The sequence below is a fragment of the Artibeus jamaicensis genome, unplaced genomic scaffold (assembly GCF_021234435.1).
Source record: "Artibeus jamaicensis isolate MK-2021 breed Jamaican fruit bat unplaced genomic scaffold, CSHL_Jam_final scaffold_1964, whole genome shotgun sequence".
NCBI classification, from domain to species: domain Eukaryota; kingdom Metazoa; phylum Chordata; class Mammalia; order Chiroptera; family Phyllostomidae; genus Artibeus; species Artibeus jamaicensis.
This window is the reverse complement of record NW_026522030.1, coordinates 17,996,563-18,010,698: the sequence shown is the minus strand read 5'-3', so window position 1 is coordinate 18,010,698 and position 14,136 is coordinate 17,996,563. Positions and strand designations below refer to the sequence as shown.

At 51.1% G+C, this 14,136-nt stretch overlaps 1 protein-coding gene across 3 annotated transcripts in view; it reads right to left on the bottom strand.

The window, feature by feature from the left end:
- Positions 1-10,913, bottom strand: part of ANKS6 (ankyrin repeat and sterile alpha motif domain containing 6) — a 46,249-nt gene extending 35,336 nt beyond the window's left edge. For all 3 annotated transcript variants that reach the window (XR_008389942.1, XM_037140787.2, XM_053656488.1), the window contains exons 1-2: positions 10,508-10,913; positions 2,578-3,080 (exon numbers count right to left, since the gene is read on the bottom strand). Coding sequence is in view for 2 of the 3 variants with exons in the window: in XM_037140787.2 (XP_036996682.2) it covers positions 2,578-3,080; positions 10,508-10,857 (853 nt within the window). In the remaining variant the exon portion in view is untranslated. The remainder of the gene's footprint in view (positions 1-2,577; positions 3,081-10,507) is intronic.
- Positions 10,914-14,136: the final 3,223 nt, after the last annotated feature.

The following is a 14,136-nucleotide window of genomic DNA, read 5'->3' as shown; positions in this document are numbered from 1 at the left end:
TAAAACGGGGACAACACGCAAACATGGGGGCCCCCAGGTGGTCACAGGGGTCAGTCAAACAGACAGGAAAGGCATCAGAAATGGCTACGTCCTATTACAAGAGCAATTCTTGTTATCTTTACTAGTCACCAGCGCCCACACTAGCAGGGGTAACTGTTAACTCCAGGGCCGTTAAAGGAAGTGTAGGCACAGAACCATGAGTCGGATTTCACCTGTAAAATACAGTTATGAAACAACTATGCACCTTAGTGCTAATAAATATGTTATGTTCCCTGTGTTTCAGAAGAGTTTGCTATGGGCTGGCACCCTCTCATGCCAAGGATCCTTTGACAGAAAGGAGCAGTGTCACCTGGCTTTAGTGCTGGTTGCTAAGCAACGGTCTGGCACAAATGAATCACTGCCAATCTAGCCTGACCCCAGGACATTGGGTCAACTGGGCCCCTGCCGTCAAGTGACCCTGGGCTGGTCACTCCGGGCTCCAATTTGTGCACTGAGGCCAGTGGGTCTGGGGACCTAGCCCAGGAAACCACAGTGGGGGTGGAGAGGGTGTCCCAAGGACAGTCGCAGCCCCAAGGCAGCCTGCTACAGCTAATTTAAGGGAGAGGCCCAGGGGTCCCTAAGTCCCCCATGGGGTGTATTTCCTGGGATCTCACAAAAAGAGCTGAGGTCTGTTACTTATTCAATAACCTGCCATGATTAATAACACTATGTGGCCCTTGCTGATGCCCCACCTGAAGATGGCCACCTGACCTCCAGCCTGCACGGCCCCCGCTCTGCCACACTCTGCACCCTCTACCCTGCCCCCCGCAGCACTTGCCGCCTACCACGCTATGTAACTGATTTTATTTAATAAGCTATTTCCTGTTTATTGTCAGGGTTCTCCAGGTCAGGGGCTGGATCTGATTTGCTGACTGACGGGTCCCACGTACTGAGAGGAGCGCCTGGTACACTGTAGGCACTCAATAAACACTTGTAGAATAAACGGATGAATAGTCAATAAAAACCATTATAGGAGCTCGCACTTACTGCGGGCTAGCTCTGTGCCAGGCGCTGCATACACGCATACACGTTCTCCAGGCACGGTCTGACTGTGGCTCCCAGCACCTCCCAAGGCAAATGCGTTTATTAGGAGGCTTTCTGGAAGGGGGCACTGAAGCCCTGAAGGGACAATGAACATGCCCGAGGCCACCCAGCTGGCCACAAAGCGAAGAACTAGCCTCAACCCAGGGTCCACCGGATGGGGAAGTCTGTGCTCATAGCCCGATCCTGTCAAATATGAGTGACAGCAGTTGATGGCAGCGGCCGGTACCTCTCAGGCACTCCCTCCGGGCCAGGGTGACCTCGCTCAGTCCTCATGGGAGTCCTGCGAGGCGGCGCTGCTCCCGTCCCCGTGTATGGACAACAAAACAGGAGCTCGGGGAGCTGGGGGAGCTCGGGCCACCCGCTGTCCAAGGGCCCTCCACTGGCCTTTCCTCCAGATTCTCACCTTTCGGCCCTGCACACTCATACACTGCCACTCGATTATTTTTTAAAGAGCATAATTCTTTTTTGTTGTTGTTTTGTAATCCTTACCCGAGGATATGTTTGTTTATTTTAGAGAAGGAAAGGGGAGAGGGGAGGGAAACACCTATCGGCAGGCTCCTGTACGCACCCGACCAGGGATGGAGCCCACAGCCTCCGGTGTACGGAACAACGCTCCAACTAACTGAGCCCCTGGCCAGGGCTGCCGCCCATCTTTACAGTTCAAGCTGCGTGTCACTCAAGTCGGACCCGTCGCAGAAGGAGGTCACAGGTGTGGGGCTGGGTGTGGCATTGTGTTTCATGGTTCTACTGCACATGATGAACAGAAGATTTGAAAGGCAATGTGTCCTGTGGCAGATTTGCTAAGGATTGTTAAGACAGCCCTTCAAATGCCAGAAAGACAGCAAAAGGAAAAAAAAACAGAACACCTTACTAGGTGTGGAAAAACTTCGCAAGTGCACTGAACTTTATGTGAACTAGTCTTCGGGGACTGATCATAGACAAGTTCAAGCACACTGTTCCAGAGGGTCAGCAAACTACTGTCCATGGGCCAGACCTGACCTGCGGCCTGTGTCGGTAATGAGGGTTTCATTGGGACAGAGCCACACCCACTCATTTACATATCACAATGGCTGCTTTCATCCTAGTAGAATTAAGCAGAAAGAATGATGGCAGACTGTATGGCCCACAAGGTCTAAAATATTTATCGTCTGGACCATTACTAGAAAAAGTTTGCTGACCCTGTTCTTAAAGGATCCCAGAACCACCTGCATCAGAATCGCCTGGTTAGGGAGCAGGGACCTTGCTATGCAGGTTTCCAGGCTCTTCCCAGGGCTACCAAACCTCTCTGTGGAGGGTGGGCCGGAAAGGTGGCATGTAACAGGCAGTCCCAACTGAATTGTACACACAGCACATCCTAAGTGCCACCGCTCTGTGGGCTACACTCTGGGTTCTGCATGCCCTTCCTCGATCCTCAGCCTGAGCCATTTAAACACAATTTGGGGTCCTCTGTGAAGCCATGGGGGTGGGGGTAGTGGTGGGGAGAAGCAGCCTGACCTGTCTTGGGCCTGACGGTGGTCAATGGGTCCAGGTAATCTGCAAGGTCCCTGTGCTTGCGGTCAAGTGCAACCTCGAAAGCAGTCTTCTCCAATGCACTGAGGTGGTCGGGGTTGGCCCCCTTCTCTACCAGCTGCTGGGCCACGCCAAGCCTCCCAATGAATGCTGCCAGCATCAACGGACTCCAGCCCACGGTTCGTGCCGTGTGGTTGGGGTCGGCACCCCACTCCAGCAGCAGACGCACCACAGCTTCGTGCCCATGCTGGATGGCCGCCATCAAGGCCGTGATGTCCAGCAGCTCATCCCTGCTGTCCCCTGCCCCTGGCTGCTCGCCTGAGGGGTTGGGATGGTCCACGAAGGCACCAGCTTCCAGCAGCAGCTTCACCACACCCAGGTGGCCACCCCGAGAAGCCACAGTGAGCACACTGGCCCCCAGCCGGTTCTGGGCATTGACATCAGCACCGTGATCCAAGAGCAGGTGCGCCACGCTCACGTGTCCAAATCTGCCAGGAAGATGGAGAATCAGTGATGCTGAACACAAAGCCTGGTGAGGAAACACTTATTTAATGCTCATCTACCACTCAGTCACAGGGCTGCCTGTAATAAAAGGCCTTCTTGCGGTGCCAGCCCTGTGTCTGCCCCACCACGGAGGTGAGCAACTGCCCTAAGTTTGCACCCGGTGCTGCCACCCACTAACTGCACGACCCTGAGAAAGAACTTTAACTTCTTTGTGCCTTCATTTCCTCATCTGTAAAATGGGGGCAAAATGGTATTGTCTTCAAGGGAATGTTAAGGATTGAGTTAATGTACCTAAATATATCATAAATATATAATTACTGAATCGCCTAGAACAGGGCTTGGCCAAAGGAAGCACCACACCAGTGTTAGCTATTACCACTGCGATCACTTTGCATTCTGCAACATGCCAATGCCAAGGCCAGCCAGCCGGTGAGGCTGCATCAGGGCCAGAACCCGGGTCTGTCTGAGTCCTGCGGCCTTCCCGCTTTTCCCTGCACCGCACTGCCTCCCACGGCTTGGAAAGGTCATTTTATGCTGTTTTGCAGCCCAGTAATCTCTCTCGCTGCCCACGCTGATCTCCCCATGGGAAGGGCCCACCTATGAGTCACGTCTACCCTTCCCCTCCCTAAATGCAGACACAGAAAAGGTCCTTCTAGACGAGAGGCTCCGGACCCTATGCCAAGAGGTGTGGCAAGGCTGCGGTCAGGAGAACTAGGCTCTAAGGTCTCGCCAGAGGCCTGCTGCCACCTGCTGGCAGGAATGTCCACTGCCGGAGGCTTAGATGTGGGCCTTGGGCCAGACCCCCCTCAGGGAAGCTTGAGCCAAGGCCCTGCTGGGACACTGGGGAGACAAGCAAGTTCCCACCGACTCTGTAACACGAGGAAGAGGAAAACAAATGGCCCTGCCTAGCAAAATCCCTCCCTTCTTCTGCCGCCAGAGGGCGAAGAAGTTCTGTTTTATAGTGCTTTGGGTTGGCACGCTCTGTCTGGGCTCAGAGCTGTGTGTCAGAGCTGGAAGAGGCCTGGACCAAGAAGGAAAGAATGACAAGAAGAGGGGGCCAGCTTTGCCAGCTCATCCAAGGCCATAAAGCCTGAGTAATGTCTGCTTCGGCAAGGTAACTTTCTGAATCTCTTGCTGTGGGCTTCTACTTCCCGAAAGTGGTCTTGGTAGCTCAGCTAAACACAGGGCCTCCCTCCTCCCTGTGGGGGCAGAGCTGAGGCTGAGCTCTGGTCTTAACTCACAAATACCTTCTGGGACGTGAACCTTAACAGCACCAGGTCACTGCAGCCTACGGGGCGCTGCCCGTGGAGGGAGAGCTGGGTGAGCTGGCCCCTCCAGCTACTGGGGGACTGAGCCAGTCTGCCTCTTCTCCAAGAGCCGAGAGGGGGCAAGCCAGGCTGAAATATACTCGAAGGCAGAAGGCTGCAACCCCAACCTGTCTCCCTGCTTCCTGTGGTGTTCCCTCCTGCCCATCTTCCATGACATCCCCAAAACCAAAAATGATATCCCCACACGCTGAATCTGATGGCCACTTGGCACTGCCCAAAGGCCTGCCAACTCTGTCAATCTCGTCTCCTCCCAACTCCCCCAGGGCACCCTCCGGCCACGCTCCTCTGAGCTCACCAATGGCTGGGCTGGCCAGGAAGTTGATTTAGTTTTTTCCGTATGATGGCTCCAGTAGTGCCCAGCTGTCTTTACCTCATTCAAAACGGTTTTGTTAGATTATATTATGACAGCTGTCATATCAGTGTGCATTTAAAAAAAAGTATCAAAAATGGTGAATTTTTGTGCAGCCATTTTAACATTGAAAGTGGAAGAAAACAGGCAACAATTTTTGGCATAGTATGCTTTATTTGTCAAGAAAGGTAACAATGCAACTGAAATGCAAAAAAAGATCAGTGCCGTGTATGAAGAAAGGGCTGTGATGGATTGAATATGTCAGAAGTAGTTTGAGAAGTTTCTTGGTACTATTGACATTTTGGCCAAATCATTCTTTGCTGTGGGGTATGCACTGGCAGATGTTAGCCGCACCCTGGCCTCTACCCACCAGAAGCCAATAGCAGGAGATGGCCAACATACCCAAAATACCCATATCAGTGCAGTTATTGGTGAAAATGTAAAATGTGTCTTTTCTTTTATGGAAAAAACTAAATGAACATTTTGGTCAACCCAGTACTAGATTCTCTAAAGACAGGCCTGGGTGGCTGCCCCCCAGTGTGTGGAGCTGGGCAGAGTCTGTCATGCAAACAGGTGAGTGACTGAGTGACCGGTCCCTCACTGCACAGGGTGGGTCCAGAGACGGCAGTGAGAACCACTGGAGAGCTGACATGCCCTCCCACTGCAGCAGAGAATTTAAAAGGCTGCTCTGTGTATTTATCCAGCAGGAGATAAAATCTAGTGTAATCCCTAACATAGGATTACAAGGTACTATCACAATTTTATCTCATTTGATCTGAACAAACCCTGAGATTAAACTGCCCATTTCATAGATGAGGAAACCAAGACAAGAATGGAGAGCAATAATCTGGAAATTTGGAAGTGACAGAGTCAAAACTTGAATGAACGTAGGCCCTAAAAATCCCAAACCCACTCTTCTGGTATAACACATGTTCAATGAGGAAGATGAAGGCCGAATTTCAGTAGAAATGAACTCATGGGGTAGCCCAAGAGCTCATTCAATGAGGCTGCAAATATAAAAGGGTTCAACAAAGGCTGAGATAATTTTGTGGATGCTAAATTTCTAATAGGTAATTACTGAAGGCAGGGAAGCCAGGGCTTTCTAAACAGATGCTACGAATACCAATTAATTTCTGCAATTTACACGTGTCTAAAGACCTGGTACATACACCCACCACTCAAAGCACTAGGCTGAGAGTCCAGCTCTGCCACACTGGCAGGAGGAGAAATGAAGGGCAGGAGAAGGAAAGGAAAGAGGCCAACCTGTCTTTTCAGCATCAGGTAAATTTAGCAAGTGGCTTCCTGTGGCCGACAGCAGGAAGGAAATGGTCAGTTACAGGATCCATGGCTGGGAGCAGAGGCCAGGAACACCTGCCAGGGGGTGTGCATCTGACCCTGCCACTGACTAGCTGTGCTGTCTTGGACAAGTTACTTAACTTCTCTGAGTCTTAATTCCTCATCTGTGAAATGGGGAAGACAATATCTACTTCGTAAGGTTTTATATGGATTGAATGAGTTCATTCGTTTAAAGCACTTAGCACCATTCTTAACACGATGTAAGTGCTCAATAAAGGTTATAATTTTAAAAATGGAGGGGGAATTTTTAATTTTAAAATTTATAAATTTTACAAATTAAAAAATGGAAAACATGAATGGAACCATTTCTGACACCAAAGCATCCATAGGAGACCAAACTGTAGCCCAGGTGCAGAGCCTCTGATTGGCCAGCCTGATCCAATGATGAGCTTTGGAAGATACAGCTGGGAGGATGAACAGGCGCTCTCTTCCACCGAAAGTGGCAGCTGCCGGGAGCACCGTCTCCGCACACTCTGAGTGGTAGCGAGATCCGGGGAGGAAGGGCACAGCTGGAACATGCTGGCATATGGCATGCAGCTGCCCGTCCTGATCAGAGGGACGGACAGACTGTACATCCTTCAGAAAGGCTCCCATACATGTTAGTCCTCAGCACAGTTAGTGTAGGCAGCAGAAATCAAGAGCACATCCCAACTTGGATGGAGGCGACAAATGAGCACAGACGGTCAGCGTCGCCAGCTGAAGGACAATACAGGCTCAAGTAACCAGGCCCTGTCCAGGTCAATTCTAATCCTCTCACAGGACTGCCAGACTCTCTCATACTCTCATAGGCGTAAATAAGAGAGTCTGTTATATCTACAGCCCCCAAAGCGGCACCAGTAAGGCGAATGAAGGAACGGAGAATGTAACTAATCCAGAGCCTCCTGATTTGCAAGTGACAAAATCAGGCTACACTGTACCACAACTTGCAGCCAACAGTGCCGCACTGTAGAGAAGAAGGGAAGTTCTCTAAAAATGTTAAATCAGTTAACAGAGTTTGGGTTAATTCTTGAGTCTTCTGCTCCATCAAGATTAACAGAAATCAATCAGATGAAATGAATCCGATGACTGCCCATCCTGCAGCACTTGGTTTCTAGCACAAACTGGGGACCCGGGGTCTCTGAGACACCCTGCAGTCACAGCCGTGCTCAGCACGGTGCCCCAGGGCTCACGAAGGGCCCCGCTGCCCTGGCTGGGGGTTCAGAGATGAGGCTCCCAAACCTACCACGTGACAGAATCGCTAGGCAGCCTCTTCTCGCACGGAGTCCCTCCCTGTCCTTCCCCCACTCCCCACCAGGCCTCCTGAATCACAGTTCCCAGAAAGGGAACTCGGGAATCTAATTTGGAAAAGCTTCCCGGGGATTCTGATGTGTGGCAGGTGGGGGTGCCCCTGAGGAAGGGGACCAGCTGACATGAGGTGGTGGGCACCACTGCAGGGCCCCCCTGGTGCTGAGCGACCAGATAACAGGAGGCATATCAAGGCAGGCTTTCCAGAAGCAGCCAGGCTGGGAGGAAGAAGGGGCCTCATTGAGGGTAGAAGGGGCTTCCTATATGTGGTGTGGCAACAGGTCTGCAGTCAGATTTCCCCAATCCGCTGACTAGCTATGTGCTCATGAGCAAATCTGTAATCTCAGTTTCTCACCTTTGAAGTAGAGATACTATTCTTGGCACAGAATAAATGCTCGATAAATGTTAACACACATCCACCACCACCAACAAAACAAAACACAGCACAGAGAGACACAGAAAAAGTCTGGATGAAATCATCTTGGCCTAGTTTTAGGTTTAATTTAGGAAGTTTAGTTTAGATACTAAACCGAGCTTAGTTTAGGAAGCCAGGGAAAAGCAAAAGAGAGAGTTTGGTGAGGGGTCTGAAGGGGGAGTCTCGAATGCCGTCACGCCGAGGGCTCTCACCCTGGGAGACGCACAGCCAAGCATTCGTTTGAGGAAGACCTGGAAGCTCTGTGGAGGAGGGATGGAGGGACGGAAGGCAGGAGAAGGCCACTACAAGGTGTGGCCTGGGCTAAAGCAGAGGGGAGGGAGAGGGGTGTGGACTCCAACAGATGGGATGGTTAGGCCATGGCACAGACAGGTACCAAGGCCTAGGACTTACATGACAGTTTAAAGCCTGGAAGAGTGGAAGGCCCTGAGAGAGACAGGGAATGCAAAAGAAAGATGGATAGCCCCAAAGGCTTTATGGTCGCCTCAGATGGCTCCGGGTAAGAAATCAGGTGTCTTAAGACAAAGGATCCCAACACGCAGGTAAGAGCATGAAACACTGACTTGCCCATGCAAACAGGCATGCACTCCCTGACCAGGATGTGTCCCCAAAGTGTGTTTACAGACTGATTGGGATAAATGCCTAGGGCCTGGAGAATGGTTAAGCAAATCACAGTACTGTACCATCAACAGAATTCTGCACAGCAGTTGAAAACCATACACTTGAAAATAATGCAGAAGACAAATTGTCCAGCAATACAAATTAATTCAAACAACTGTGTAACACTTAGAAAATAACTCAAAGAAATATCATCAGCATTATGGCTAAGAACGTGTTTTCAGTTTTCAATGCCTTTGAGCAAAAATAAATGGCTCATACATATGGAAAGATGCTTTACTTCACTCAATTCAATGAATGCAGATCACAGCTACACTAAGATTGATTTTTCACCCATCACACAGAGAAACCCAAAAGTTTGCTAATGCGCACTGTCGGCTAGACAGTAGGAAAACAAGCTTTCACACACCCCGTTGCCCGAGGGCAGACTGGCACAACTGCTGTGGCGGGCAGAACAACGGCCCCTCATCCCTGGGACCTGCGACAGGTTTCACAGCAAAGGGGAAATTAAGGTTGCAGATACAACTACTGATCTCAGAGGTTGCTAATCCGCTGATCTCCAGATGGGGAGCATTCTAAGTCAGGGGTGTCTGACTCATTTTCACCAGGGGCCACATCAGCCACGCGATTGCCTTCAAAGAGCTGAAATAATTTTAGGACTATAGAACTGTAACTACTCCTTAACTGTTAAGGAGTTAAAATTACATTTGGCCCTTTGAAGGCCACCTTGAGGCTGATGTGGCCCTGGTGAAAATGAATTTGACACCCCTGTTCTAGCTTATCTAGGTGAGCCCAAGGGAATCACCAGGGAGCTTTAAATGTGGAAGAGGGGGTGAAAGAGTCAGAGTCGGCAGATGTGAGGACAGAAGCTGCTGACCTCGTGGAAAGCTGTTATAGCAGCCCTAGGAAACTAACTCACCTGTCTGGGAAGCAATGTGGCAATCTCCATCACAATTACAAGTGATCTGTGTTCCCTTCTTGGGAAACTTCTGCAAGAAACTGAGGGGTGGTGGGACCTAAGTAGATGGCTCACAGGGGTCAGAGACTTCACAGTAAACTCGAGTTTCTTTATCCTGTACCAGGGTCTCAAGTCCCGTTCATCCTGCTTCCTCAGTACATCTGACACTCATCTCTTGGCTCTCTCGCAGATGTCTTGCTCTGCTCCAGGCCAACATCACCTCTTCCTAGGCCACTGAAATTTTTTCCAAACTAGCCTTTATGACTCATCCCACCCCTCCCATCCATCCTCACACTACTGTGGAAGCAACTTTCCAAAACAATGTGATTCTGTCACTCACACTGTCTAGAACCTTCCATTACTCTCCAGTGCCCCTAGGATAGTTAACTTTTCTCAGCTCTGCCACCTGGCATCTGCCACCTTCTCTCCCATCACCCCCAACCGCCGCCCAGCCATAACATCTTTCTAACACTCCTACCATTGCTTTATGTTCACTTTTGCTTCCAAACCTTTGTAGGAGTCTCCTATCACCCGGTTCCCACTTCCCACTTCTTCCATCCTGGTTAATTCCTAGGCATCCTCAGGTCTCCTCTTGAATCTATGCATCATCCTTACCAGAAACCTTCTCCCACTTCCCTAAACTGGGTCTGCTACTCCCAGAGCTCCTTGAACTTTCCCTGCCAAGCCTGTTCCCTTGTCTGGCCTACCCACTGCCATGTGGGCTGCTCCCAGTGGGGATTCTACCTGGGTCCCACAGTATCCCCATCACCAAGCTAGTGTGGGTAGGCAGGTTCTTAGGAAACCCTTGTTGCAAGAAGGAATGAATGAACACCACGATGACTGAGTTTCTAAGATTCCACTCGCAGTGTAAAGATTATGTTTTGAAAGGCCAATAATTTCTAGCTTCCACTTCTCAGAGCCATATACCAAAGCGGCTCAAAGTTTACCATTCCAACTCTTTCGCACGAGTCCTTGACTCTTTACCTCCCGGGGCGTCTGCGGGGATTCCGCAGGCAAGTTTGGCCGCCTGACCCCGGGGACCACTGGACAACCCCCCCCCCCCCCCCGCGCCCCCGACCCCTCACCTGGCCGCCTGCATGAGCGCGCTCCAGCCGTAGTGGTTGCGGCTGTTGACCGAGGCGCCGCGGCGCAGCAGGAAACGCACCAGCGGCTCGTGGCCCCCAGCCGCGGCGAACTGCAGCGCCGTGTTGCCTGCCTCGTCGGAGCAGTCCACGGGCACCGGCGCTCCGGCCGCCGCCGCCCCGGGCCCAGCCGCCTCGGCCCCGGCCGGCTCCGCACCGGTCTCGGGCTCCGCACCGCGCTCCGCTGGTTCCGCCGCCCCCGGCTCCAGCAGCCGCCGCGCCGTCTCCGTGTCGCCTTGGTCACAGGCGCGCAGCAGCAGCTGGAAGGCCGGGGGCAGCCCTCCTTCGCCCATCGCGGCCGGAGGCCCGCCGCCCGCGCCCTTCTGCCCAGCCGCCTGCTCGGCTCCGCCCCCGGATACCGTGCACTGGCGCCCCCTTCCGCCCGCCTGCGCGCCTACTGTGTGCGGGACTCGCTCGCTGGGGGCGAGGTCGCGTCTCCGCTGCCTCCGCGGGCGGACCCCGGGTTCCGGGAAGCCTTGAGCGGCGTCCAAGGCCCTGGCTCGCAGGTCCACCTTCGCCTTCTCCGCGCCGGCTCGCGGCCCTCCCCGCGGCTCCGGAGACTTCCTGCCCGGTGCGGAGGCCGGGGCGGCTGTCCAGCCTTCCTGACGCTGCCGAGCGCCGGACCGCTGGGCCCCGCTCTGAGTCAAGCGCCGCGCTGGCCTGGCCCGCTGCTGGCCTGGCCCGCTGCTCTTCCAAAATATTTGTTGACTAAAGTAGAGAACGGATGGCTCCAGTCTTTCCCTACAGACTGTCCTGTGGACCCTTAGTGCCAACCCTTATCTGGGCCGAGTCGATAGGGCTTCAGGTGCCTTCTGTGCCTTTCTCTTAATCAGTGTCTCTAGAATCAGCAACATCGGAGACATTTTACAAATGCAAATTTTCTACCTTCACCCCAGACCTACTGAACTAAAAGCTGAGTGTGGAACCCTTTTCCCACCGTGTTTTTCCAAGCCCTCCAGGTTCTTTTGATGCATCCTGAAGTCGGACACCCTGTACGATCTGGTTCTGTACATGGCAAGGTTGTTGTAGTGGTTCTGTCAGCCACCAGAAGGTCACCCTCAATTTACAGAGGAGGTAGCTGAGTCTTAAAGAGGTTGTACCTTGCTAAAGGCTCCATGACTCTCCTGTGGGAGAGCTGTGACTAGAACCTAGGTCTTCTGTGTATCTAGTCCAGTTCTCTTTCTATTCTCAACAAATATTACTCCAGTACCTATCACGTGTCAGGTACTGCTCTAGGTGCTGGAAAAACTGTCAGAAACAATAAACTCCCTTCCTTCCTGGCCCTGACACTGGGGAGAGGCTGTAAATACACGAACAAGTAAGGAATGAATATGAGTGATGAGTGCTATTCAAATAGTAAATAGAACATAACAAATCCAAGTGAGTAGGACAGAGGATGGGATGTTGTTTTACAACAGGGTGGGTAGAGAAAGGTGACATTTGCACAGAGATCTGAAGGAATTGAGAAGTTGAGCCTTGTTGATATTTGGGGAGAGTGTAGTCCAGGCAGAGAGAAAGAGAAAGATTCTAACAAGAGCCACCCTGCCTGCAAATTGCTGATTCCATCTGCTCATCATGAAAACATTAATGTTCTGAGAGGGTGGTTGGTTTCCACAGATTGTGAACTGTGGCCCCAAAGCCTAGCAAAAGGCCAGGCATACAGTAGGTCCTCAGAACATGACTGTTGAATGATTTAGTCTCACATATGTAGAGTTATAACACAGAACAAAACTTGGTGAGGGTGTGAGGAAGAAATAAGGGTCATGGTGTTGGCAGACCAATGAAGATGGTAATGCCCTTAGGGTCTGGGCCAGTAGGGCTGGAAGAAAAGGTCTAGGGAAAGTGTAAAGTTAGGGAAAATCCTCAAAAGTACATGAGACTCAGATTGCAAAACGTTTCAGTGCCAGGATAAAGACAGTGGGGTTTATTCTGTGAGTAATGGGGAGCCATGGAAGGTATTTGAGCAGGTGAGTTTCAGGGATAAAGCAAATCACTTAGGCCCAGTGTTGGAGGTGATATACTATCACTTATTTCCAGATTTGGATCTGTTTGCCACCACAGAGGTGAGCACAACTTTCTTTTGAAGGTCTAATGAGTGGGTTCATACTCTGCATGCTGTTCGGAAGCTTGTGGGTTTGGTTTTTTTTTTTAATTTAACAAATGGTTTGAGCATCTTTCCATGTAAGTGAATATAGATCTACTTCTTCCTTTTTAATGGTTGCATGTAACACCATTAAGCAGCTATGCCATAATTTCATCATTTTTACTGATGTACAGTTAGGTTTTCTCCAGTTTTGTGCTATTATACAAATCCTGCATTGCACAATGTTTGTAGCAGTCACGGTCCCAGCAGGACACAGATGGCACACTTGGCTGCTGAAATGAGGGACATTTACTGAAGGACTAATTCCAGACCTCTGGGCCAGGTTTATGAAGAGCCACAAGGGTTGGTGCTGCGCTCCAAGGCTGGTAACAGTAGGTAGGGAGCTATTGTCACCCCAGGCCAAAAGGGGGAAAGGGAGAGAGCAGTTATTAGAGTTCTGCAAGAGAGGAAACTGGAGAGATCTCTCTGATAAGAGCTATGACTTTTGAGGTTCATAGTCAACCCACAGCAACCCAGTTGGGGGCGATTTCCAGAGGAATAAAAATCTCTGACCTCGCCTTCCTCCTATCCTCTGATCTCTTCCCTGTGCTCCTCGTTGGCCAAACCCAGCTTTTAACCAAAAGTTCGGAGCCTGCTGATGGAGTCCTCACAGTGTGCCTCCCAGGGTTCAGAGCAGAGAGGAGAGAGACTTGGTAGGCAAACACCAGCATCTTGCTGCTCAAAGTGGTGTTCTTTCCCAGCGACACTGGTAGCACTGGGGAGCTTCTTAGAAAGACAGCATCTTGGGTCCGCCCCAGACCTACTGAGCCAGAATCTGCATTTCAACACGATCCCAGGATCATTCATGTGCACAGAGTTTAAAGCATGAATCAAGCACATCTTTGTACATAGATGAACTATGAACTTCACAGATGAACTTTTGTACTTATTTATGAACTATCTTTCAGTCTTTTCTTTTTAAAGAGTTTATTTATTTATTTTTAGAGAGAGGGGAAGGGAGGGAGAAAGGTAGGGAGAGAAACATCAATGTGTGGTGGCCTCTTGCACGCCCCCTATTGGAGACTCGGCTTACAATGCAGGCATGGGCCCTGACTAGGAATCAAACTGGCGACCCTTTGGTTTGCAGGCCAGCCCTCAGTCCACTGAGCCACACCAGCCAGAACTATATTTCAGTGTTTTTTTTTTTTTCATTGATTCCTATCTTGGTCTGGATCCTCTGAGAATCAAAAAAGATGGTGTTTTTCTGAGAGAAATGCTTGTGTAGGATAAAGGGGGGAGGGCAGAAGAGGGAAGGAGAGCCTTCAGACTATAATGCAGGTCTGACCACTGGGAAAGGAGAGTGGGAAGGGAGGAGGCTTGGGTAGGGAGAGCTTTAGACTGCATGCAGTTCTGCCCTGCGGCCACGCCAGACAGGGCGACGCCAAGCAAAGGAAGCCTGCTAAGGTGTACTGCATCAGGCAGGAATGGC